This window comes from Carettochelys insculpta, chromosome 3, assembly GCF_033958435.1.
Source record: "Carettochelys insculpta isolate YL-2023 chromosome 3, ASM3395843v1, whole genome shotgun sequence".
In the NCBI taxonomy this organism is placed as follows: domain Eukaryota; kingdom Metazoa; phylum Chordata; order Testudines; family Carettochelyidae; genus Carettochelys; species Carettochelys insculpta.
In genome coordinates, this window is record NC_134139.1 from 133,243,906 (window position 1) to 133,270,888 (window position 26,983).

The window sequence follows — 26,983 nt, forward strand, 5'->3', positions numbered from 1 at the left end:
CACAGCCTGGCTTACCACCGGAGCACAGCTCCAGCTCATCACACCCACATGTGGCTCTCGCTCAACCCACCCCCCACCTCACGGCACGGCTTCAGCTCAACAACCCATCCCCCCCGCCCCCCTGCAGCCCTAACTCACCCCAGGCTTAACTCTCCCGCCCCCCCTCACATGTCTCCAACCCACCACCAGGCTTAACCCTCCCCAACTGCCCCTCACGCCAGGACTTACCTTTCAAAAAGGAGCTCCAGGTGCTCCTGCTGCTTCCCTGGTTGCAAAATGTGCATTCCTCTGGGAAAAAAAGCAGCCCCCTACCTACGTAACATTCGAGTTACACAAGGGACTGTGGGAACAGAACCCTCACATAAATCAAGGGTCTGCTGTACACAAAAGTCTGTTACAAGGAGAAGAGAGAAAAACCTCTTCTCCTTCACCTTTCAGGGTAGGAACAAATGCAATGCATCAAGGGTTGGACTTTAGAGAAAACTTCCTGTTAGAGTGGTTAACTGCTGGAATAAATTGCTCAGGGAGACTGAGGAATCTCCAGCACTTGAAAATTTTAAGTGTAATTTAGACAAACGCCTGTCAAGGATGGTCTAGATAATCCTTATTACTGCCATGAGTGCAGGGAAGTAGATGACTAGGGCTAGTACCTTTTTCGACAAAAAGAGGAGCCAGTACTCAGCTGGCTCCCGACCCTCCCTTCTGACAGCCAATCCCATTGCTGGAGCTGCTGAGGTGCTGGTATGCAGTACCAGTAAGTACTGGCACAAAAAAAGCACTGACTAGAGCCCTGCAAATCTGCAAACCTTATACCCACGGTATCCCCATCCATAGATGCAGCTATTTGCGGCCAGCAGAGCCAACAGCCACTGCAGGCCTCTGTAGCAAGGTGTGTGTGTGAGGGAGGGGGCAGTGGTGGAGCTTCAGGTGGAAGGGGCGGAGCTAAGAACAGTCAGCCCTAAGTGTCACCTGGAGCACAGTACTGGCTCCAATCCCCACCCTTCCCTCAGAAGCCACATGGAGCGATGCTCTCACTGTGTCACAGGGTCTCAGAGCACCGGGATGCTGCTACTGGTACCTATTCGAGGCAGAAGTGGTGTCCGGAAACTCCGGGCCCCTATGCAACGCCAGGGCCCTGTGCATTTGCCCCTCATGCCTGCACCCATCAGGGGGCTTCTTTGTGGCTCATTTTTGCAGATGCAGGTACAAATTTTGTACCCAAGCAGGGCTTTAGGGATGACCTCTGAGGTCCTTTCCCAGCCTACCCTTCCATTCAGATGGCAAACAAAAAGAGTACTGCCAGGACCTACAATTTTCAGACACACAGGTTTTTTTCTGCCATTGCAACACATTTGCTTAAACAACTTATTTGGAACTGGTTGGTTAGAAGAAGTTACCTAGAGGCAATACACTTGCCGTGGCAGGTCCTTATGACTACGCAAAAAGGATAAATCAAATCGAGGAACATCCAGTAAGTCCAATTCTTTTTATTGGCGAAAAGCGCTTAGTGCACGTGCCTCTGGACGAGCTCTGCCCAGCGCCGCCTGAGAATCCCCGCCTCAGCCCAGGGGGGCACTCAGGAACCCAGTGCGGGCACACCAAGCGCGGCACGGAGGGAACGAGCCAGGCGCGGCCCCAGCCTACAGCGCCCCACAGCATTTCTGCTGCTCGCCGCTGTCGCCGCCGACCCGGCCCGGCCTGACCCAGACGCTGCCCCCACCCGGTGGAGGCGGGGAGGTTTCCAGGCGGAACCCGCCTGCGCGGGAACTGGCGCGCTCGGCAGTGTGCGCCGCCGGTCGGCGGAGCCAGGACACCACCGGGCTCCCGCCGCCTCCTTCCTGCTCCTGCCGCCGGGGTCCTCCGTAGCGCCGCGCGGAGCAGCCGGCTCCGGACGCCTCTTTATGGCCGGGAACTTCTGGCAGAGCTCGCACTAGTGAGTGGCTGCGGCGCGGGGCTCCTGGGGAGGGGCCGCCCTGTGGCACCGGGTCTGGCAGGAGCCGGGGCCCGGGTGAGCTGTGCGCGGCTGGCCCTGTGGCTTCTGGGCGGGGTGGGGTTGGGCTAGGGGTGCGGAGACCGCAGCCGTGTGACCTGGGCTTTCACACACACCCCACCCCCCAGACGCGCTTTACCCCGGGGTTCTGCTCCTGCGCTCCAGGTTGCTGCGAATTACCCCCGGCCCCAGCCCCTTTTCCCTATTGTGTTTGATTTAAGTGAAGACCCTAGAAAAGTTGTTGAACTTATGTAGAAAGCTGTACGTGCGGGACGGGTGAGTGCGGTCACCACTTTGAACAATCACAAGTGATTTATGAATAATAATGAAAATACCAGTGCCCTCTCTCCCCCGGGTTTTGACACATCCCACTTGTGGGCCAGGGGATGTGCTCTGGAAGACTGACTCCTTTTCTCTTTGGGGCGGGCAGTATTAAATGGACAAAACAAAATAAAATTTCCAAGCAGTTGAGAAGGAAATTTGGAGCATGACATCAAAACTTGTGACAGAAGAAAGAATAGGGTAATGGGAGGAGAGCGTCCTTTCGCAAAAACAGGGACGTGACCATGTAAAATAGGGCTCTTAGGGAAATTACAAGTTTCTCTGGCTTAGTAGCAATTTTCATGACAGCTGCAGTTTAGCTGTTTCCTTTCTCTTCTATTTTGTTCCTTACTCACTTGGCTACCCTGATAATAATTATTAGGGATGCTTGTGTACACACGAATTATTTATCAATACATTTCTAACTTTCCATCCGACTCCAAGTATACATAGGTGAACTTTCCGTATTTATATGTAAGATGAGCCTGCAGAACTTAGGCCTGGACAAGCTGAAGAAGTATTTAGACACAGTTGACCCCTGACTTATGCAGGGAAACCTTTTCTGTCAGTGGTGGCAGCTGAGTCAGCTGGCACCTGGACAGGAGCAGGGAAACTGACCAGTGCAGTAGAGTTGGTCAGTTTCCCCACTTCCCCAGCCCGCAGGAAGCTGGTGGCAGGCACCACCAGCTCCATGCCACTGAGTCATGTTAACCTGAGATACATGCAACTCAAATGCACGTATCTTGGGGGTCCACTGTACTGCAATTTAAACCCATTGTTTCTTGTCCTATCAGAGGTTAAGGAGAACAGTTTTTCTGCCTCCTTCTTGTAACACCCTTTTAGGTACTTGAAAGGTGCTATCAAGTCCCTTCTCAGTCTTCTCATTGCTGAAGTAAACAAACCCAGTTCTTTCAGTTTTCCTTCACAGACCCTGTTTTCGAGACTGTTAATCATTCGGTTGCTCTTCTCTGGACCCTCCTTGAACTAAATATGTAAGGTAGCCAAGAATGAACTATTACCATATTTCATTATTGTATAAAATGATGAATGAAGATCAGTCCAGCTCTGAGTATACAGTATTTTAAAAAGGTTTATTTGATAAAAATACAGAAGACAACAAACGAATAACTGACCATTTATCAGTTTTATAAACATTTTCAGCAACAAAATTCAAAGAAGTGGTCTTACTTTTTGTATTTTCCCCAAAGCCTGACTTTAATGACCTTAATGAGTAATCATTTCACAAGTATACCTCTGCCACTGGAAGACTTGGGTATAGGGATGCTGTCAACCTGATTGCAGATTACATTTGGGGGGCAATCTAGTTGAGCTGGAGACACAAGCTAATGTTTGTGTATACTTTTAAAATTGCTTTTCCTCCCCAGTTTACAATGGATTTTGGATAAACAAGATCTGTTGAAGGAACGCCAAAAGGACTTGAAATTTCTGACAGAAGAAGAATATTGGAAATTGCAGATTTTCTTTACTAATGGTAAAATGCTTTTCTTTTTAGTTCAGCTGTTTAACCCATACCGCATTTACCATGTCTAAATTCATGTTTAAGTGGCTTAGAAAATCAGCCTCTCATTTAACATTCTATATACATTCTGTCAGCATATTTAACATATAACATTAATACTCATTTCATTATTATTCAGATTAAGTGTATTCTTAATTGTCCGAGGGGTTTTATAGATAAACTAGCTGTATGTGTATTTCTCAGTTATGTTATGTTGAATGTGCATATCTCATGTTCATGCGCAGGGGGCAGGGAGACCATGCAGCCCCGTGGCTGGAGTAGAGCCAGCTGCAGGGTCCCCAGCCGGGGGCAGGGAAATCCTGTGGCTGGAGCAGAGCTAGCCACAGGGTCCCTGGCCAGGGGACTGGGGGAAGGAAGGGAGAAGGCTCTTAGCCTGGTTCCCCGCTCCCTGCTTGTGGGAACTGGGAAGCTGACCAGCCATGAGCTGGTCAGTTTGCTGGGTCCCACGAGTGGCAGCGAGCTGGGAACCAAGCAGCAGCATGGTTCCTGGTTCCCCTGCACTGGCGGGACTAGGAAACTGACCAGCCATGAGCTGGTCAGTTTCCCAGGTCCCGCAAGTTGAGGGGAGACTGAAGCCAGGATGCCCCCTGGTTCCCAGCTTCCCGCCACACTGGGAGCCAGGAAACTGACCAGCTTCTGCAAGCCTGGTTCCCAGCTCCCCTCAACTTGCACAAAAATTCAAGTTAGGCAGGGATTGCAGGAACGCAGCCCCCGCGTAACTCAGGGGTTTACTGTAGAGACTTAAAGCTTAGAAAGTGGAGTTATTTAGAACTTGTTCTTGCAAGATGCTAACTATTCTGGCCCTGGTTAAGTACGTGACTAGGCCCCTGGGAACAATGAGGTACCTGTAATAGTCTAAGTAATGTAGGTGTTCCTGTAGTCAACATTACAGTGCCTAAGTCTTTGTTAGAAGTGGTTTAGGATACATGCATGCTGCAGTAAAAAAAACACCACCACAAACATGATAGCAAGGAAACTCAGACCTGAGACAACTGATTTTGGGCTTGTGTTTTGGGGCTGACAGTAGTAATGTTGGACCCCAGGTGATGAGATCCACCCCGTCACTGAGTCAGTTGACCTGAGGTCTGAGACTTGCTCATGCAAGCTTGGTTGCTTGGTTTGTTTTCTCAGTCTTAACATACCCTAAGTCATTCTGAAAATAATATTCAGCTCTTAAATCAGGTATTGCAAAGCTGAGCACAGAAACACTTAAATAGCTTTAAAAATCTTGGCTTAAGTGTTTTGTGGCATAAAGATATCTAAGTGTCTTGCAAGACGAAGCTAGAAGAGATTCTTAAATTAGCACTTTATGCAAAATGCTATTTACATACTCTCCCTCAACCATCCTGTAATATAAGTAATGTAATGTTTTCTCAGTTGTCTGGGAGGAGAAACTTTGTCAGAGACGTAGTGACTTTATTAAGGCCACTTACAGAATTTGTGTTAGGACTATAATTCTGGATTTGCCATCCTCCACTTCTATGAGGAGGTGGATTTCTTTTTGGCATAGCTATTCTTATATACAATTACCAAGTTTAAAATACTTTGCAAAATCTCTTCATAAATAATTGGGCTCTATTTACACTTATATAGTACAAAATAACCCTAACTCGTGTTTATCCAAAGGATTAAGTATCCTAAAGCTCCATGATGACAAAGTAAAATAATATTCTGATTTTTGTAATGCAATGAGATTTAAAAGGACACTGATAAATAAGGAAAAACATAATTAACTGTGTTACTCAGATTACTTTAGACGTATGAAAACTAAACTATGTTAAAAATCTAACTTTTTCCACTTGTGTTGCTTTTAGAACTTCATGCCTTTTGGACAAAGAAAACAGCATACTTGTCAGTTTCACTGTCTGGTGACAATTACCAGCTGATTAAACGAATGTCAGTGTTACTTGTTTCTTACCTACTTCCTAAGTCAGTTCCTAGCATTGTCCAAAGAAGAATGTTTGTGACCAATCTGATATATAGGATTGTGGATTTTCACTAGAGTTTACGGTCCCCTTCAAGTAGTTTAGTTTCCTTTTTGGGTTTTCATTCTTAGCACAAAGGCTGTAATGTTTGGGTTACAAGCTGTTAAGAAGCATATTTGAACTTTAAACAGAAATACTTTAATTTTAAAATCAGGTAGTTGAAATGGTTTTGAAAATACTCGTTTGTAGTAGATTTTTTGTGAAGTATGGGGGTGAACAAAAATTTCTATAAAAGACTTCATTTGAAAGCTTCCATTTTATAAGGTCTTTTTGGGAACTTGCTAGTTAACTTTTTTTCCTTTTCTAAATCTCACTGGATTTCTCTGGTTCCAGTATGGTCTAACCACTCCCTCCTGAAGAAAAATGCTGTCAGAGGGAAAAATTAATTTAGAAAGTTCTGTGTGGTTTACTGCATGGATTTTTTTGATGCCTCATTCCCAGTGTGAGGACAGCAGCCAGTGGTCAGATCAGGGGAATCAATACTGTAATTGTGCATATGTCCTCTAAGATTCATTGGGAAGCTTGTGGATATTGAGGCATTTGTGCAGAGACAGTTCATGTTGCAGCTTGGCCCCTTCCTTGACAGCATTGTTGTTTATGAGCCTTGCTGCCATTGGCAGTCTACCCTTAGCTGTGCATTGTGTGTGCTTTCTGTTTGACTTGGTAAAGGAGGTCAGAGATATGGACAAGGAGGTCAGAGATATGGACTTAGTTTGCTTCCGGTAATATTAATATGTGACACATTCTCCCCCCCACACCCCGAAAGTCTGTGTGGCCAAGGAATAGGCTCTTAAGATTGAGTTTCGCTTAGGTTCATCCCACCTCTGATGAGCCAGGCCACCAAAACCTTTACTTTCTCAGTTGGGAGGTGTGTCTGTTTTTGAATGTGGGGAGAGAGCTTCTGTTGTCTGTGGGAGACAGTTGATAACTGTGCGTGAGCAAACTAGACAATTACAGGTGCTAACGCGCTTCTAAGACAGTGTAAGAATCTGGCAATGTTTAATAAATTAAACTACTTGTTTTCCCCATCTAATGCAACTATTTGTTTTTTGCTATGCATTTTAAAAAATATATCATGTTTAAATAAATGATATAACTTGAAATCTATATAAAAGGCATGATACTGATATGGAATTGCTATGCTTGAATTAATCAGAGAGGGAAATGTGAGAAAAATAGCATGTAACAAAATGTAATGTTTCATTTCATTATTCACTAGTCCCTCCTCTGCTTTGTGTCCCAGACATAGGCATCTAATGTGCCTGGCACCTTTTCTGTGCTTGGGAGGCCAAATAAGCTACTTGTGCAGCTGACACCAGGGCTGCTTCTTGGCCAACTGGCAGAGAACACTTGTGATGGAGCAGCTGACTGCTTCCTCTGGTCTCCCACCCCCTTTCCCTAGATTAAACATGTCACTTTTCCAACACCTGCTGCCTCTGCCAAACCCAGTGACCATGTTAATTCAATTTGCAATGTATTCAAAAGTCATGGATTTTAATTTAAAACATTTGTTTTTAGTCTGTAAAATGGGACACTCAGCTTTTTTGCCTAGTAGAAGACTGGGTAATATGTGGTTGCCTTCCCACGGGACATGCATAATGTGTACATAAGTAGAGCAAATTGTCACCCTCATCTTAAGAAAAGGCCCAATCCATACATATCTCAGGCTGCAGCATGCATCCCCTGTTATCAGAATGGCCTGCTGAAATACAGGCTCCATGGTGCTGAACCTCTGAATTGAAAATAAGGGCTGTCTGACCACACTTCAGAATCTTTTGAATCCAGTTTCTCCCATGGGCCAATAAATGGTATCAAACCTGATTAAAAATGCAACTTAAATATTTTGTTCTTTTTTTTTTTTTTTCAAGTCATCCAGGCTTTAGGTGAACATCTTAAATTAAGACAACAAGTTATTGCCACTGCTACAGTCTACTTCAAGAGATTCTATGCCAGGTAGGACTGTTTACTTTGCTGTTACAAGAATAAAGCATGTGTTAGGTAGATTTTGATAGCCTTTTAAAAATGCAATAACAAAATAAACATACTGTTTTTATTTGTGAATGATGAAAACATTATTGACATGAAAGTTTAACTTAAACATTTTTTAAAGTTTCCAAAGGAAGTGTGGTGCTCTTGATAGATTAATATTTCTACATGTGTAAAACAACATATAATTTTGTTATAACATTTCAGATATTCCCTAAAAAGTATAGATCCAGTATTAATGGCTCCTACGTGTGTGTTTCTGGCATCCAAAGTAGAGGTATGAAGTATTATAATTTTCTAATGTAAAAGTATATGATATATAAGAGAGATGAAATATTTAGGGTTCTTAAGGTATTTTTTTGTTCGTCCATGATTTGGGGGTTCAAACCTCTATTTTTCCACAAACTTCCATATCGCTTTAGCAGCAGAGGGAAAAGGCCCAATGACAGTTGCTATTAAATGGTACTTAATTTTTCACATTATTGCCTGAGTTATTGGCCTATTTTCTGAACCCTAAAGGGTTTTAAAAAATTTGAGTGTGTTTAGGTGGCATTTTAATGTAGCTATTTATATATATCTTAAATTGTGCTGCTCTGTAAAATCTCCAATTTTATGTCATACAGTTTTGTCTTTTATGTATAGAAACTGGTTAAATGTTCACTCCATTTTTCAAGTGTAACTGAAATTCTGTTGTGTTTTTCAGTGCATGTGAGAAGGGATCATCAGAATTTACCACATTTTCTTTTTCAATTTCAATAGCAAATGCTGTAGCTCAGACCTTTTATTGTGAAAAATAGTAGTTGGATGGTAAAGGATATTGGTAAGGAGGTACTAAGGTTGAACTTCTCTTATCCAGCACCCTCAGGACCTGACTGGTGCCAAACAAGAGATTTTTCTGGACCATAGGAGGTCATTATTGTCTAGAACATCACCAACACTTTCTGCATTCTTAGAAGCCCTTTAGGAGTAAAATACAGCATGGAATACTGAGGCTGTGGCCACACTTGACCAGAATTTCGAAATGGCCATGCTAATGGCTAAATCAGAGGATACTAATGAGACGCTGAAATGAATATTCAGTGTCTCATTAGCATGCTGCCAGCCACAGCACTTCGAAAGTGCCGCGTTTCAATCGTGCATGGCTCAGTACAACAGGTCCTTTACAGAAAGACCCTGCACGTTTCGAAATCCTCTTATTTCTCTCAGCTTTTTCCCCTTATTCATTTCAGCGCCTCATTAGTATCCTCCGATTTGGCCATTTGAATGGCCATTTTGAAATTTTGGCCGTGTGGCCACAGCCTCAGAGTCAGGATTGGTGGCTGTAAACAAACGTTACTGGTCCACTGGAAAGTTGGCCATTGCCATGATAAATGGTTGTCTGGGTAACCAAAATCAATCCAGATTACAGATATTGACAGATGAGAGAATTATGGATTAGAGAGGTTCAACCTTTAAGCTTTCCAGATGAAGCTCCAGGGTTAACAATGTTTGGATATCTTATCTGCAGGCTGTTCATAATCATTTGTGGAAATAAAAGGCAATCTTTGATAGTTGTCTATATCTCCAGAAACAAGTACCTTCAACTTGCAAACTTGGACTGAGTCCATACCAGGAAATTTTACACGTGCAAAATCTGATGTTACAACTGGTTCAGATGATCCATTGCTAGCACGAGTGGAAATCTTTGTATAGATGAAGTTCTGGCAGCATCGTGTGTGTGTGTGTGTGTGCGCACGCAATTTCTTTTTATCAATGTTAATATTATCTGCTGAAAATGCAGATAGAAAGAATAGATGCATAGTTTTAGTTTATACATTATAGAAAACATTGGATGCCACCAAAGTCTTGTCTGTAGTAGGGCTCCCACTGGTGTTTACAGGGCAGATGAACTGCTGTTAGCACTGGTGGGAATTTGTCTGTAAAATTACCTGATGTAAATAATGTCTTATAGTCTCTATTTAACGTTGCCAACAGTAATGCATGGAGATTGAGCTACCGTGGCAAAATTAGGAGTGGCTTTCTAAAACAAGTTTTCCTCTCAAGTAAAGTTGAGATGTATTGGTAGTAGGATGTTGGAGCTTCCAATATGACTGCCTGTTCTGTATGGCTACGTCCAGACTGCGGGGAACTGTCGGCAAATACATATGAAAATTGCGTTGCACAATTTGCATATCTTTTGCTGACAGTTCTGTCGAGAGGCTTTTCTGACATTTGGCCCGTCCACACGGGGCCAATGTCAGAAAACCCCCCTCTGTCAAGACATCCCTTCTACCTCGTGGCACATGGTTTACAGGAATGTTGACAAAACGCTCTCAAAGTGGCAGACCTCTTCCAAGAGATCTGCAGTGTGGATGTGCTTTCTGTTGACAGAAGTTTCGTTGACAGAAGGCTGCAGTCTAGACATAGCCTATGAATACTATAAATACATTTGGAATTGTGAAGCTGATGTTTTTCAGTATTAAGTATTTGTTACTATTCCTTTTTAATGAGAACATTGAAACAATTACTATATGAAAAGAGACCTCTATCTTGATGTAGCTTTACTTAAATAATTACACCTTCCAATCAGAGTGAGAAAGTTAATAGGAAAGAAAATATTTAGTTAAAATACAATGTTAAAAAAAAAAGGGCTAGCAAGATGACTCAATGTTTTTAAACTGATAAACTTCTGGTAATTCAGTACTAACTTGGACACCTCATTCACTGCTCTTTGCTCAGGAATTTGGTGTGGTCTCAAACACAAGGTTGATATCTGCTGCTACTTCTGTATGTAAGTGTAAATGATGTATTTGTTATACTATGTTAAGTAGTCATTTTTAGGGGAGAGGAAATGTTCACCTTGTAAAGAAATATTTTCTTGTAAATCACAAGGGAGTTTTAACTTTGCTCCATAAGAGCAACTCATATATAGCATCTGTGATTTTATGGGAAAAGACATGTGTTTTTAAGTGTGTATATGGAAGAAGAGGTCTTACCTGTGTACCATTCTACACTGGTATTTGTTCTGGTAGGAACATGTGAGTCAAGTCACAGGTAAAGTAATGTGCCATGATGACTATCCTAATAAAGAAACACTGAAAATCAGCTGTAGAGTTGTAACTGAGAAATGGTGGGCTTTATTTGTCTTTTTTATCATGATTCATTCTAGAAGGTCCAGCTACTATCAGCTGAAAATGTCTCATTACTCTGCTTTTTAAAATGTAGGTCAGTGCGTACAAAATCCCACCCAGCACTTGAGAGAACTGGCGATTCATCGCATTTGCAGTTGTATATGCAGTACAGTAAACCCCTGAAATTCACGACTTCAAGTTGTGCTTAACTTGCATTTACACAAGCTAAGTACAACTCAAAGCCACTCAGCAGCTGTCTGCCCGCCTGGCTCCCCCAGTTGGAGGAAGCGGAGTGGACAGCCGCTGCGATGTAGTTTCTCCCTGGTTTCCCCCATATGGGAGAAGCTGCGCCACAGCTGTCTGCCTAGCACGGCTTCTCACAGCTGAGTAAAGCTGGGGAGAGAGAGAGAGCTGTGGCTGCTGAGTCTTCTTCCTGGCTTCCCCCAGCTGGGAGTAGCTGTGCCACAGCTGTCTATCTGGCACAGTTTCTCCCAGCTGCGGGAAGGTGGGTGGACAGACAGCTGTGCCACTGCAGCTTCTCCCCGGCTTCTCTTAGCTGGTGGATGTACTGGTCCGTGTCCTGGCCCCTGCCAGTGAAGGGGAGCTGAGTGCCAGGCTGCCACCTGGTCCCTGGCTCCCTTCTGCTCTCTGAAGCCAGGAAACTGACCAGGGCTGGCGCCTTCGTTAGTTTCTTGGATCCCTCACTTTGCATGGAAATTTGACTTACACAGAAGTTGCAAGAATGCAAACCCAGCGTAAGTTGCGGGGTCTACTGTATGTCATTCAATTAGGACAGTTTAATCAGCTGGGAGTGAAATACTTCTTCAGTCTCACCCTATGCAACCCAAATTGTTTGGTGAGGAGGAGTCATTACTGAGCTAGAGCAACATCTGTGATACTGTTTTAGTTTTAAAAAAAAATTTTTTTTTAGATTAGAAACTTTAAAGTCTATAGAATACAATATTTTGACATTTGGAAATAAGATTAAGGTTGTGTGTGATATGAGCTTCTAAAGACTGATTTATGTTAAATATTTATGTGGAAAACTAAAAAAACATCAATACTGCAGTTAGCAGCAAGTTTGCCATTTTGCATGTGGTAGCTTTGTGCATCAGTGAGGAAGGCAGACATATATTTGATAGAGATGTAGAAATCTAAATTTCATGTTAGTTTGCAGAAATCTTGCTGTTTTAGAAATTCTGCCTGCATCAAAATCCTGTACAGAAAAGTCCACCATGGTGCTTTAAAAGTAGAATACTCCACTGCACTCGAAAGCACGCATTGTCTGAGTGTGAGGACAAAGCACAGGTGAATTTTCCTTCAGCCTCACTTTTGTCTTCTTCCTGTGCCTCTGTTAGCGGAGCTTTCTCAGCAGCACAGGTTCAGCTGGTTGGTTGAAGATTTTTAGAGAGGAGGGTGGGGTAGAAGAAATAGTAGATTCACAAAAGAAAACTAGCAAAAGTGAAGACCTGCAAGTTAGTTGAAGCAGTTTTGTCCTTTTGCATCTTGCACAGTGGCTAGAAGCACTGAGGAGGCAGTGTACACTTCCCCTGGGGGAAAAGACACCTTAAATTGGTTTCACCTCAACAGGGAGCGGTTTCCAGCATTCTTTGCAAATCTGATCTTTTTTCCACGGCTCTTCCCAAAAATTAAAATTCTTTTACCCCTTCTTGCCTGAAAAAGTGTGGTGAGGAAAGCTTCTTTTTTTTCCCCCTCAACTTCCGAATCAATTAAAGAGCCATGATGAAAGGACCATCCACTGATTGGTGAATGGTAGTCCTTTTTCTGTTTGATACAGAGCTGTATAACTGACCTACACGTTTGGGTCTGTTACTATAACTTGGCTTGGTCATATTATATTTCTCCTTTGTTTCTAATGCCATTTTTCTTTGAGGCAGAGATATACATAGGGTTCTGTTTTTAAAATTATTGCAGAATTATATTGTTAACATTAGTTTTTGGCTTCTTTGCATTCTTTGGTTTGGGTATAAAATTAAGTGGCTGTAGTTTTCTGCATAAATAGTTCACATAACCATTAAGCAGTTTGTTATTGATTTTAATCTATTGACCAACTCAAAAAATTCTTTTAATTTGAAATAACTAAAATTTCCATCTAATGGCATGATCCAGCAGACAAAATTCATATCATAGCACATGGAATGTCCATATGTGTGTAGGTACTTCAGTTTCAGTCATTAGTTGTTCAGAGGGCTAGATTCTCTTCCTATTGTTGTCAAAGGTATAGAGATGTCAGCAGAATCAGACCCTACAGTACTGTCTCTCAGTAGTACAGGGAGTGCTGTCTGATCAAAAATGTTGTCCAGGGTGGTAAGAAGGATATCTTCTAAAATATGGCTGATCTGACAGAACTGGCAGTCTTTATTCAAATAATATTTCACCTTTCAGGAATTAAACAGTTGAGTTATGCCAGTGTTTCCCAATTTTATTTGGCCACAGAACCCTTTTAAACACGGAAGAATTTTGCAGAACCTTATTCCCAGGTCCCCAAACCCACCCTCCCATATTCAGGCTTTACCTGCCTCAGCCCTCAAATTTACTCCTCCATCTCCAAGCTTTACCCTCCATCCCCCAACCACTTCCCCCCCATTTTCAGGATTAACCTGCCTCAGCCCCAAACCAGCTCCCAGAACTAATCCATCCATGGCGCTGGTTGGCGATCCTACGCCAGGCAGCCACATGCACCCAGAGGAAGGAAGGCTGATGTGGAGATGTTCCTCTGGCAGGGGTGAGCCAAGCCATCCCCACTGGAAGGGTGAGACCACTGGGTAGCCAAGCAAGTGAGGGGCTCTCTGCAGTTCACTGCCCTGCCACTGCTGAAATAATGGAAATAAACTTAAATTAGATTCAATGGCTGGATCCCTCCTGCCAGCGATTCAAATAATTAAATTTAGTTCTACTTTTTCAGCAGCAGCAGCAGCAGATCAGGGAGCTGCAGAGGAATTTTCGTGTTGAAACCTTATTTTCACTTTGCGAAACCCTGGAGTTCCGTGGAGCCCCATTTGGGAAACAGAGTTATACAATTAGGTTAATTTTCCTCTTCCAAGTAGGATTCTTCTTTGTGCATAGCAGTAGATTGTTAGTGACCAAATAAGAGAGCTTGCAGTTCTTTAAATAATAGGAATAAGTAAAGTAAAATATGGATTTAATTGTGACAGTTTTATATATTTTATAATATTGATCTTTTTTTTTTTTTTTTTACTTCAGTGAAAACTAGATTTTCTTATGCCTTTCCGAAGGAGTTTCCTTATCGGATGAATCATGTAAGTATGATATAGACAAGCATGTGTGAGCAGGAATTAACTGTATGTTTCTTTCAGGGGGAACAGCTTGGTATCAGTAATTTAGTGACCTGACCTACACCATGTCATCTCTGCCTAAATATTTAGTTCCTTTTTATTTAATTCATACGTCAACACCTTTGTGACTATGTTATATTTATAAAACATTCATTGTACTATTTGTATCAAGAGGCAATTAGACTCAATTTGGGGCACAAATGACCAAAAATTGAACCTGGCATTCCTTTAGAACAATTTTTTAGCTCTTCCACATGAACGTCCTATTCTTGCTAAATAATTTCTAAGTAATACAGTTCCACTGTTATTTCAAGATGTTCGCTGCTAACCTTGGATTGATTGTAGGAAAACTTTCTTTTGTTAACCACATCCATGTTTGCAGTTTCATTATGAAAGACTTACTTTCCTTAAATTCGTAGACAGAAATATTATCAAGGGAGTAGAGAAATAAAGCAGGACCAAATAAAATAGCAGTAATTATACAGCAGTGATAGAAAAACTTAGTTTGATATCTTACATTATTGTTGGTTACCAAGCACACTGCTACTGGGTGGATGAAAATAATGCTAGTTCTTAGGATACTAATCAGTCCTACACATGGGAACAGTTGACTCATGTAAAGTGTCTTTTTTATTTTTGTCCCCAATATTTAATCTGTAATAAAAATCTGTCCTAATTTTTATAACTCTAAATATGAGTTAAGAAATTTCACAGTGTTTTGAAGCCAAGATCTTTGGTAATGCAGGCTTACAATGTGAACAGATTGGTGCAGCTTTTATTAAAGGAATATATTGTTTTCCGTATGTGCTTACTTTTAATTTTTTCCCATATTATTCCCAGAGATAAAGCAAGCCTCTTTACACTGTTGGTAACTGTGATATGTAAAAGAATGCTACTAAATTCTAATTTCAATATAATTTTTCATTTTCCTTTTTACTGCTCTCCAGCAGAGCTAGCCAGCCCAATGTTGTATGTTAGCTTTTCTTCAGATCTTGATCTGGATACATGGGGCAATGCTGAGTTGTCAACAATATGTGATTGGAAGTTGGTAACTGATATTCCTATTCACCACATAAATGTGTTAAATATCATCTAGGTTAGTGTACTTCACTTAGGACCATTGCTATAGTTCATAGCCTTTATTAATCTACAGGAAGATATTGCTTGCTTTAACAGAACAAATGCAGTCTAGTGCTTATGTGTTGCCAAACCGTCATCTTGAGTCCTGAATCCAAGATTCTTGATGAAAATAATATGACAGAATATTTTAGTAACATTTTAATACTCCTGTGCATCTTTGTCAATATGACACACATCTTTTCAATTTCATTTCAGTCTTTGAGACAGTAGGGTCTCAACATTTGTGAACTAAGGTTTGCAAATTCAGTTATTCGCAAGCAGCTTCACATGGCTGCTTCCCCGGGGTCCCAGGAAGCAACAGCATCTGATTGCCCTGGGGCTTTGGGGTGGAAAGTGTCAGCAGCTGCCGCTTCCCCTGGGTCTCCGGGCAGGAGCACTGGCAGCCACCCCTTCTCCAGGGCAGGGGGAGCATCAGTGGCTTCCGCTTCCCCCAAGGCCCCAGGCAGGAGCACCAGCAGCCACTGTTTCCCCTGGTGCCCCAGACAGGAGTGCCAGCAGCCACCGCTTCCTGCGGACTCCAGGGCAGGGAGTGTCAGCAGCTGCTGCTTCCCCCAGGGCCCCATCTGGGGAGCACTGGCAGCCGGGGGGCTACCATATTTGCAAAATTCAACTTTCACGAGGGTTCTCAACATGGAACCCTTGCAAATGTTGAGACCTTACTGTATTTATGTACACAGCAGATAGAGAAAAGAAACTGTCCCTAGAAATGGAGTGGATAGTAAAATGATGAGACAATTGACTAGTGCTAAAGATACTTTCTATTGAAATATTGTTTTATAAGTTTGTAGTGTTTTCGTAAAAGAAATTTTGGAATTGGTGCAAGTACTACGGAATGACTGGGGTTTCTCATGTAATTCATAGTATAAGGGAATGCATATACAGTAAACTCTTTCATATCCAGCATTCTATCCTCTGGAACTCTTAAAACATAAGTAAATTTTAGTTAAATTTTTCCGTAAGTACAGTATAGTGAAAGTAAGTACAAATAAATAAAGCAAATACAATATAAGTTTACAGTGTACAGTACTACTGTTGTTGGTAAATAATGTACTCTGCATACTTTTTTGTTTTCTTAATATCTAATCTTGTTTTTCTTTAGTGTTGTGCATTGTTAGGTGTATTTCTTTATTATCCAGAATATCTGAATATCTGTAAATCTCCTGGTCCCACGGCTGCTGGATATGAGTTTACTGTGTGTAGAAAAAATATTGTTCTGGATACTGATTAACACTTTACTTCCTTTCCTATTAAGAACAAATTGTTGCTTAATTATATTTTTTAATTCTTTGCAGATATTAGAATGTGAATTCTATCTTTTAGAATTAATGGTAGGTGTCTTTCTTTCTCTTACTACCACATTAATTTAATTTTACCTAGCAAGAATATTCTGGACTCTGCACATATGAAATAATATGTATGGAGCTGCTGTTTGTTTTTTGAACCTGAATTTCATTGTTGAGGTTCTTATTGTCTCCTTTTTTCAATTAACTAGTGTTTTTATTTTGTATGTGAATATAGGAAGGCTAGTGTCTCCCTTTAGTTCTAGGTTGCATTCTACTTTGCAAGATAAAGTATTCTAGTGATCATTTTTGAAAAACTCGAGTATCTCCATTGTGTGCAAAAGGACTCTGAAACTTGGCAGGGTGAAGACCTTCAAGTCAAAGATAGAGATGTCTCTTTTATACCATGAAATTCTCTTCAGGTTTGTCTGAAAGAAACTTTTGAAAGTTGTCATTTTCCTTCCAAATAAACTTTGGCAACATGCCAAGATACTGAACAAGAACATTCTTATTCTCAGTGACAATCTGAAGATAAAGCCATGAATATTTGTGAAGCATTCAGTTAGTAGAACCATTTGTGCACTAGAAAATACCACAAGGAAATTAATAATTCTGTACTCTTTGCCAGCGTTAGGTGATATCCTGTTAAGATAGGGCCACATGCTGCCCCTTTTATTTACTGAATGAGTCAAAGATCCTGTGGAACATGAAAGTCATGATTAAATAGTATGCAGTCATGTACTATAAACTATAGAAGGGGTCAGCAATCTTTCCAAGGCAGAGTGCCTGAATTTGACCATTTGACCTCTGTGTACAGCCTGCATGCTGGTGATACTTTTTAAGTCACCAATAGTCCTACCTACAACAGCATCATTAATAAATAAAGCTGCAGAGCTTTATCATTTGAGCACTAGGAAGCCTTACTCTTTAACAGGTTGAAATGGAGCATGGCGTCATCAAACATAAATTTGTTGTTAGGACAATTATGAGTTTTGAATGCTTGGCAGTGAACCTGTTGCATCATAGCAGTGCATGTAGCCTTGAGATAAATACTCTGCTTGTGGATAGGAGACATACAAGGGGCCAAATTGGGAAATGATTCTAAAAAACAAACAAACAGTGCTTGTTAAAGGAACAGTCTATTTGTGATGACACAGTAAATGACCAATCTTGTTGCTGTTATAGTGCCTTTCCCTCAACTCTCCTGCTGCTTCTCGGAGATTTGTTTGTTCGTTCTAAAGCCATGTGGTACTCTCCCAGCTTCACAGAGCACTGGACAAATCGGGGCATAGAAAGCGGACCTTAAGTGACTGAAAAAGGCATGCGGTGGGAATGCGTGGTGGAGGCTCTGATGTGGGTTTTGTTCCCAGTCCTGTGCTGTGGAGGGTGTGGCGGGGGACATGTAGCAGCAGTGGCTCAGGAGTGGCAGCTCTGGGCCCAGCCCCGTGCTGCAGAAGGGAGGAGGATGTGCAGTAGGGGCTCTGGTCCTGGCTCCACACTCAGGCCCGGCGTTTTGGCAGGGGCCCTGCACTACAGCCCCACGCTACAGCCCCACACCACGGGACAGCGGTAGCCCTGCGCTCCAGTGGGGGGCCTATGCTTTGGAGTTGGCTGCAAACTTTTGAATGTTGTTCTAACACGGGTTTTTACATATATAATGGTGCATCTGTACACTAGGTATATTTGTAATGCCACCATTGCTTCTATCCAGTAAATGCATGCACTACAGGCATGCAGTGCTTGGAATTATGTAAATACTAAATAATGTAGTTAGTATGTACATCTTCAGAACATCACATCAACATTTACCTAACTTGTCTATTTGGTAGGGTGGTTGTTGGGATTTTCTTAATATTTAGAGCAGAGGAAGAGAAACAGAGGCAAGAAGAGTAAGTGTCTCGTCCAGACCGCGCAGGGAGTCTCCTCACACAACTAGTCCCAAAAAGAGGGGTGCTTGTAAATGCATGATAAGGATATGGAACTTAAGTTAATTTTTGAGAATATGGAAGAATAGAAGTTATTTTAATCATGCTCGAAGTTCCTATAGCAATGCCTTTGTTGACAAAGATAAAGAGGTGTTTTGAATATTACTGTCATTTTCTGTGCTTGGGAACAGTCTCTGATCTTGATAATCAGACATCACTTGGCACTGACTTTTAAATAAAGTTACTTTTTGTAACAATATTTTCCCCTGAAACACGGCATTGGCAGTATTTAATTTCAGTTTTGTATGTAGCTCATATGCACTGGTGCAGCCCTGTAGTGTTGCATACCAGGAAGTGGCTGTGGTGGGGAGGGAAGCAGGGGGTCTCTGTTCTTTCTTGTGCACTGCAACTTTAAAAGTAAGGGGGAAAAATCAGAGCTGTGTAGATATTTTAAACCATTGTCAATTATTTTGGTAAGCATCTCATGTGTGGTGTTGTTTACTGGCAGACTGTTCTCTGGCAGTGTTCTGTGTTTTCAGTTGGGAATTATGGGTTAGTAGGCAAATGTGGTTTCAGTGCGCTGCAGATGTGGCACTTTGTTTCTCTTAGGGAGAAGAAGAGCAAAGGGCAGGACATTGACATACTGGCAGTCATTGTGTATAGTGGTATTTGATTGAGAGAGTGGTCCCCTTGTTAGCCCAGAATGAGGGTGTCATGGTGCTAAAATGTACAAAACTGAAAGGGGAAGTTAAAAAAAAAACACTGATTTTTTAAATCAATGTTTGTAATGCAAACCAATGACAACACATTTTCTATAATAATTATAATTTGATTTTTTTTTATAAAACTTGTTTCTAGGATTGCTGTTTGATAGTGTATCATCCTTATAGACCTTTGCTCCAATATGTGCAGGATATGGGCCAAGAAGACATGCTGCTACCCCTCGCATGGTAATGAAGACAAAGTTAATGCTAGTGCATCCTTTCAGAAGGAAACCTAACTCTTCAGGAATGGTCACATAATTAGTTGGTTTGGCCATTTCTCAACACAACGTTTCAAAAATTTATTCATGTAAATGTGTCTTCCCAGACGTTGACAATGGTATAATTGTTGTTTTTAAACTTGCGTATAGATCACAACTAGTAGTCCAGTGCCTGCACTGCTAAATGACAAACACTGAATCAAGATGCTTTTTCCCTGCTCATATGAGAGCTTTTTGTGAAATCTTGTCACAGTAGAACATGTCAGGGTTCATATGCAGTTGATCTGTTCTTTCAGCCTGGTGATTTTCAAACTTCTTAGGATGCATACCTCTCTCCAAATAATGCAGTCTATCAAATACCCCCATCCGGGACAGCAGAGCTCACTGAGGATGGGAGGCAGAGCAGGGGCAGTCATAATGTGCCATGTCACATTTGTGCTCTCCATTGAGGATTTCAGACTGGAGGAGGGTGCCCCCATGACTGAGGCATGAAGGAACATTCAGAGAGGCAAGCAGAAAGACCAGGCATCTTGGACCAGCCCTGCATGGTGGGGCTTGGGGATGGAGCGCTGCCACCTGACTCACCTCAGCAGGCTACCAAGCCTGTCCAGACTGGGGGCGGGGAACAACCAAAAGTGGTGACTCAAAGGCAGCACTCAACTTGTTGCACTTTTCCTCAACCCAGACAGGCTAGGTGGCCTGCTGAGGTGGATCATGTGGCCTACTGAGGTGAGTCAGCTGCACCCTCCACAAACCAAGCTGTGGGGTCTGACCCAAGGTGCTTAGTGTTGCCACTCACCCCGCCTCCCCAGATTTTCCTCCGTTCCCGCCCCCCCGACTTAGGCACACATGACCCACAGTTTGAAAAATTATATATACTAAATAAAATGCATTGACCACCACTGCAAGATTTTTCTTGGGTGCCCCAACAAGAGCTTGCAATATGAGTTTGAAAACCACCGTTTAGATTAACAGAGATTTATTTTTAAAAATAAAAACATGCAATAAAAACGTAGCCCAGGCCTCTTGCAACTGTAGCTCATGCAACTCCTAAATTTTGAGTTCAGACATGGACTCCCTCTGTAGCTTTGACCAAGCTGCTTACTCTTTTTGCCCTCATTTCTTTCCCCATAAAATGGGGCTAAAACTACTTCAGGGGAGAGCTGTAAAACTGGTTGATGCTGACAGTTTTATGTATCTTAAAAGCAACATTTTATTAGGAAGCAAAATATACTTCCAAGTAGAGTGTTTAGAATTAAGCCATCACTATAGTCACCTGGGAACAAATCCAAAGATTCAGGAGAAATATATGTACATAGACCTAGATTTTCATGGTTTTCCCTACCTTCATTTCTGATTGTCTTAATGTAAAAAGACAAAAAAAATCCTTCTGACTTTTAAACTAAAAACTGAAGATAACTTATGAAGTAAAATGGAAATAAAAGCTGAACAACAGGGTGTTTATTTACTAATTTTGTTTGCACAGGAGGATAGTGAATGACACATATAGAACAGATCTTTGTCTACTGTACCCTCCGTTCATGATAGCCCTAGGTAGGTAACAAGTTCAAATTACTTCATTATGTCTGAATGGTTTCAGTCGGTATGGTGTTACAGGAACTGGCATTTTTTAGCAAATCCACAATACTGAAGAACATAGATCTGTTTATCCTCACCAACTCCTTCAGTCAGCATTTCAGGTGTTACTGACAGTGCTGCTTGATGGCTTCAACATCTTGCAAGAAACTGGAAACCTTAATTCTGATCTTAAACCTTAAACTATGACTTGGAAGTGTTGTAAATGGGACAGTGGAAAAGGTGGAGGCATAAACACCCAGTTATAAAGGAAGAGACACTAGTAGAAAATTAATTTGTTCAATTTACAAATATTTGTTCTGTTTACAATAAACAAACTAATGTTTATTCAGTAGACATATCCCTACACTTACTTTATTTTGCAGCTTGCCTACATGTGGCCTGTGTTGTCCAGCAGAAGGATGCAAGACAGTGGTTTGCTGAGTTGTCTGTTGACATGGAGAAGGTATTTTTTTCTTACTTGATATACACTGTCAGAAGAAGATGTCATTAATATTATAAATTGATATTTTGCATTCCTGTCACTTAAATCTGTACTCTTGTTAGGTGAAGCACACTATGGACTGTTAAACCTAATCAGGAGTTGTAGGGGAGATGTATTTGAAAAAGAGGACTTTAATGATTCAGGGTATACTACTGTTCTCTGAGCTAATGCTCAAGTTGGAATTACCATTTTTCAGATAAAACACATGACTTACTTGTGATCATTAAATAGCCTCTCCTATTTTTCTCACAATAAAGTTATTAGCTTAAGCATTCTGGCCAAACTCCAGTGTGGGCCAGATGCAAAGAGAGAGAATCACCAAATTAAGCACATTCCTCAAAATTTACATAACTGAATAAATGTTGAATCTGAACCAAGGTGAACCAGAAAATAAGACAAACCTGGAATTGGAGTATTTGTCAATAAGCCTTACAGAAAAGAGATAAAAGAGAGAAATTTGGAATAGTGCTGTGTTTTGGCGCAGCTCAATCAATGCTTAAGTTCTGAAAACCAGAAGAAAATGTTACTGGAAACTAAATTGACTCTAGCCCTTTTTGTTAAAACATAGTGGCTATGTCTACACTACAGTTTTGTCAACAAAACCCATGGGGTCTCCAAATTCTCGAGGCATTCTATCTCGTGGGCAGAATGCCTCTGTCAACAGAACGCTGATCTGGACGTTCCAGGGGGCCGTCTATTGACACCCTGTCTGTCATGCTTCCACTTGGCCATTCTGTTGAGAGAGCAGTCAGACAGATGCTCTCTGTTGACAGAGTGGATCACTCTTGTGATCCACTTGGCAGTCCGGCTGCGATCTGTCAACAAGTTTTGTCAGAAGATATCTTCTGACAGAAACTTCTGTTGACAGATTGCTCTAGTGTGGACATAACCAGTGATGATAAGAGTTTATAGGGATGAAGAAAAAAAATACACTTGATAGAATTCCCATTTTAAAAAAATTAAATGGTTTAACAATGCCTTGTTTAATATATGAAATAAAAATTAAATTAATTTAATAATCATTTTTGAAAAAATAAAATCACTTAAATAAAGTATGTACATTTTTTTCTTTTCCTTTAGGGAAAAATCCACTTAATTGAGTTAAGGAGACAGGCAACACTAGTTGATTAGATTTGTGTATTGAGACTTTCCAATACTGAGACTAACAAGAATTATCCGTTCCTATCACCAGACATTTTAGCTAATTGTAACTCTGATTTCAGAGATTATATATTGCTTCCATGGTGCTTAATGCTTTTTCTGAACTCTTTTTTGGTGTCTGTTTTAATATCAAACATTTTAAGTCAGTGATTGCCAGTTTGAGAGGCATACACCACATGCAACCTCTGTTTAGTAAAAATACTGCACTAGAAAGTCAAAGTTGTATAGGTTAGTAGGAAAAGGGTGCAGGCAGAGCTGAGACCATAAAGCAAAAAAGTAAGTGGTATGAGTAAAAAGAGAAATTATAATAGGCAATGAAATCAAAAATTGGTGGATAGTACTTCAACAAAACAAAAGAACTGCCCTAAGGCTGTTATACTTCATAGGACAGCGTAGTTGTGCATTGTTCAGTCCTCCTCTTTTAGGGCACTAAGACAAATGGTTTTCAAACCATTGTCCATGGAGCACCTCTGATGTGCAGGCCAGTTGCTGGTGATCTATGGACCACCACTTGCTGGTTTTATGCTATTGCTTGTCCTGGTTATCTGCTGCACAATAGCTTTAAAATAAGTTAAAACTATGTGTCTCATATTATTGTTCAATGTAACAAGTGGGATATTCAGTTTTTGAAGGGAAGAAGGTAGTTTGTGTAATTCTGAATGGGCAGCACAGTGGCAGAAGTGATACTTCCTGTTTGTAGTATCATAAAAATACAGGGCTGGAAGAATCTTTAAACATCAAGTCCAGCTCCTTGTGCTGAGACAGGACTAAGTGAATCTAGACCATATCTGACCACTCTGACTTATGATGTAATTTACCTTTAGGAAAAGGTTTAGGATGCCTGAGATAGACTGAGCCACACTCAGCTGTCTGTGGGGACAGTTATGATTATGAACTTGTTGAGACTGATGTGAAGGTCACTCTGATATAGAGAAAATGTCACACCTTTTGTTTGGTTGGTGGCTGCACATTTATAGGGGTAGAGATGAACATAATCATAGTATCTGATCTCAACCATCTCTGATTAGATTTTGGAAATAATCAGGGTCATTCTAAAGCTGTATGAACAGTGGAAGAACTTTGATGAGCGGAAGGAAATGGCTACTATTCTTAGTAAGATGCCTAAACCGAAACCACCTCCAAACAGGTACTTAGTTTTTTTCTTTTCTCATGCCATGCTGTATATTGTGAAATACCTTAAACTAGAAACTTCCTCTTAAAACACAGTAAACTTTTCCTTAGGGGTGTAGTAAATACCTGTACAGTGCAGCTCTATCTGTGATAGACTCATTCCTGTCTATTAGTTTGGGAACCATGAAGAAGAGTTGCTTCTCGTTGATAGAATACTTTTAACGTTAGGTTTTTTATTAAATTAAATGTAATGAGGACATCTTCAGTTCAGCAGCCATAAGGAACTCAAGTAACAAGAGTTTCCCCATAATCAGGAAGACCTGATTGCTCAGAAGTCTGCAGGTACAATTTTATGCAAAGTTTACGGTTGTAGGTACTGTGATTGGGTCTGTTGTAAATGGACAGTCTGCACATGCAAATCACAAGAAAGATGCAAATATGTGAGATTAACTGCAGAGGTAAATTGGATCTGCAGCTAGACACAGCTTTTTACAAATGCAGTTTTGAAAATCAGGTTCTACAACTTTGTCATTTTGCATACTTTCCAGTAGAATTGTTTTAGAGAGACAGTTATTAGAACAGTGGGGCTTTTACTGTAGAGTTGGGAAAGGCAAAAAAAAATTGCTCTTGATTTCAAGAGGCTTTTAGTACTTTATCTTCTATTGCACAACACCAGTTCATTTCTTAAAAGCTAGCATTGTAACTTAGTGCATTGTTTTCCTGAAATATATGTTTCTCTTTCCAAACAGTGAAGGAGAACAGGGTCCAAATGGAAGTCAGAACTCCAGCTACAGCCAGTCTTAAGACATTCCAAAGAACTGTAATTATGGACCACTTTTGATCAAGACATACTGAGATCTTAACTGTTCATGAAATGGACCAAAGGTTTCAATAATGTCTTTGACAAAGAACTTGAAGAATAAATGGCTTGTTTCTATCAAGCATATCAAAAGCTTTTTCTTTAAAACTGCATCAACCCCCTTTAACACTGGAACATGTACTTTAGCAAGAGTTTTTCAAATGTAAGGAATTCAACAATTTTGAACAGAGCTGCAAAAAATTCACACATCCACTTCAGTATTAATAGTTGAATACTGTTGTTTGCTTTAAGAAAAACATTAATTTGCCATTAAAGTGAGATTTATTTAAAGTACAGTAAGAGTGTCAAATGTAACAATATTACTGACCCTCTGTCTTTATCATTGTTTGTTATTTAAAGAGGATAGTGTATAAATCTCTTCATTTACCTTTCCAATTGTTTTATAGCTAAGGACTAACATAAAAAAAAGCCTAAAATCTTTCAGAAACAAAGACTGAAAAAAAAACCCTAAAAAATATTGCTAGTTTCAAAGAAAAGTGTGGGAAAGAAATTCCTCTTCTGGACTCAAACAATGCTGTCTTACTCACTATATGTAGCTTGGATATTTTTCCAAAAAACCTAGTAGCCCAGCTTACCAGAGAAGTGCAATATATGTAGTGGACATTTGGGGAAAAAAAATTCACCATTTTAAATATTTAGAATTAAAGTTTATAAATTATTTGCAAGTATGATACTGTGCACTCCTCAAATGTTCAGAAACAACTAATCTTACTGTGTGAGGTTTTTTTTGTGGGGGTAGGGGGGCACAAAAGGTATGCACTGTTACGTCGGCCTTCACTGGTATGAATTTGAGATTCTGTAAATGTTTACTGAAAGGAACAAGCTTCATCCTGGCTGTTTGAAAATGTGACTTTAAGAATATCTTAATTATTGCAATAGGATTCTTTTGTTACTGACTTACTGGACAAAATGAATTTCCTGCAACCTATGGGCTGTAGCTGGCATTCCTTAGTCATGCAGATCTCATGTCAGGATTTGGCCCTAGAGATCAAGATTCTCTATGTACTATTGAATGCTTAACTGAAAGTGGTAATTTGCCCATGAATAAAAGTTGAATGATAGAAATTGAAGTCCAGTAATTTTGTTGTCCTATATGATTTTCTCCAAACCACAGTAACACATGAGAGGTCTAAACCTATAGAAAATAAGTGACTGCAAAAGCTGGATGAATGGAAGTAATTAGTTAGTTCTAAAACTTGACCATTTAAAAACCACCTAATCCTTTTAGCAGTCCTCTATTGGACTTCTCCTTCAATGAAGTGCAACTAGAGGTGGATTTGTAGGCAATCACTAAGGCTACTTGTACTTAGCTACTTTATAAACACATTTAATGCGATTTATCATAACCCACTTTACAGTGAGAATCACTTTAGCCTGATCCTACATTACTTTTATTGTTAGACCCTTTGTCATTCTGCACTTGGAAACTGCGGGTTGTGGTCCTGGAAGCTGAACAGTGTACTGTATGTAATGTGGACATGATGGGTAGGAATAAATCAATTATATGTAATTCCTAACACTGATTATTCCTGAACAGCAAAGTGTTAGACGTAGTATTTTGGTCCTTCCTCAGCAGTAGTAACTGTACTAACAAAGTATTATCTGCCCCACAGCAGAAGCAGGTTTACAGGTTTTAGACCTAAAAGGACCCATCTATAGATTATACATATAAAAAGTAAAACTGAAAGCCTTGCTCCAGTGAAAGGGACAAAAAGCTAGTTTCTAATACAGTTTAGTACACCCTCTACACCTTTAAAAGTTTTTGAAGTGTCTGTCCCCCCTTCATTTATTCAAGCATTTGAAGATAGTTACCAAACTGTCCCTCTAAAGCAAGTCTACATTAAGCAAGCTTCCTAACACCCTCAATAAAACCTGCAAGGAAGAACTATAGTGTGCCCTTATCACTAGCAGATCAAGGCTGTCAAAACCTTAGGTGGAAGAGTTCTACTGTTGAAAAGTACCTTTCAACAGCATCCCTTTTCCTTTAAAAGGAAGGGGATGGCTGGCTTAGTACATGTTTAGGGATTGTATGCACATAGGGAGGCTGAGGTAGCCAAAGAGGGCTTTGAGTCAAAACTCCAGTGCTACAGGGAAACTATTTCTATAGCTTAGGGCACATGTAGGTCAGTTACTGTACAAAGCCCAGTGAACTTGT

At 40.8% G+C, this 26,983-nt stretch overlaps 1 protein-coding gene across 2 annotated transcripts; it reads left to right on the plus strand.

Moving 5' to 3' along the window:
- Positions 1 to 1,803: 1,803 nt before the first annotated feature.
- On the plus strand, positions 1,804 to 25,943 carry CCNC (cyclin C). 2 transcript variants are annotated; one of them, XM_074990828.1, is made up of 12 exons: positions 1,804 to 1,933; positions 3,697 to 3,803; positions 7,705 to 7,789; positions 8,030 to 8,099; positions 10,541 to 10,592; positions 14,158 to 14,213; positions 16,682 to 16,717; positions 19,453 to 19,544; positions 21,063 to 21,130; positions 21,538 to 21,617; positions 23,846 to 23,964; positions 24,698 to 25,943. In XM_074990828.1, the coding sequence occupies exons 1-12, from the start codon at positions 1,902 to 1,904 to the stop codon at positions 24,750 to 24,752; spliced, it is 852 nt and encodes a 283-aa protein (XP_074846929.1). In that variant the 5' UTR covers positions 1,804 to 1,901; the 3' UTR covers positions 24,753 to 25,943. The 2 variants fall into 2 exon arrangements, with proteins under 2 accessions (XP_074846929.1, XP_074846930.1); XM_074990829.1 differs by lacking the exon at positions 3,697 to 3,803 and having other exon boundaries at positions 1,877 to 1,933; positions 24,698 to 25,939.
- The last annotated feature ends 1,040 nt before the right edge of the window (positions 25,944 to 26,983 follow it).

Bases quoted from the DNA above. Each gene is read 5' to 3' on its own strand.
- CCNC (XM_074990828.1), top strand. From the start codon at position 1,902: ATGGCCGGGAACTTCTGGCAGAGCTCGCACTA. The intron at 16,718-19,452 runs GTAGGTGTCTTT...ACTTGTTTCTAG, and splicing joins TCTATCTTTTAGAATTAATG to GATTGCTGTTTGATAGTGTA. The intron at 21,618-23,845 runs GTATTTTTTTCT...ATCTCTGATTAG, and splicing joins TGTCTGTTGACATGGAGAAG to ATTTTGGAAATAATCAGGGT.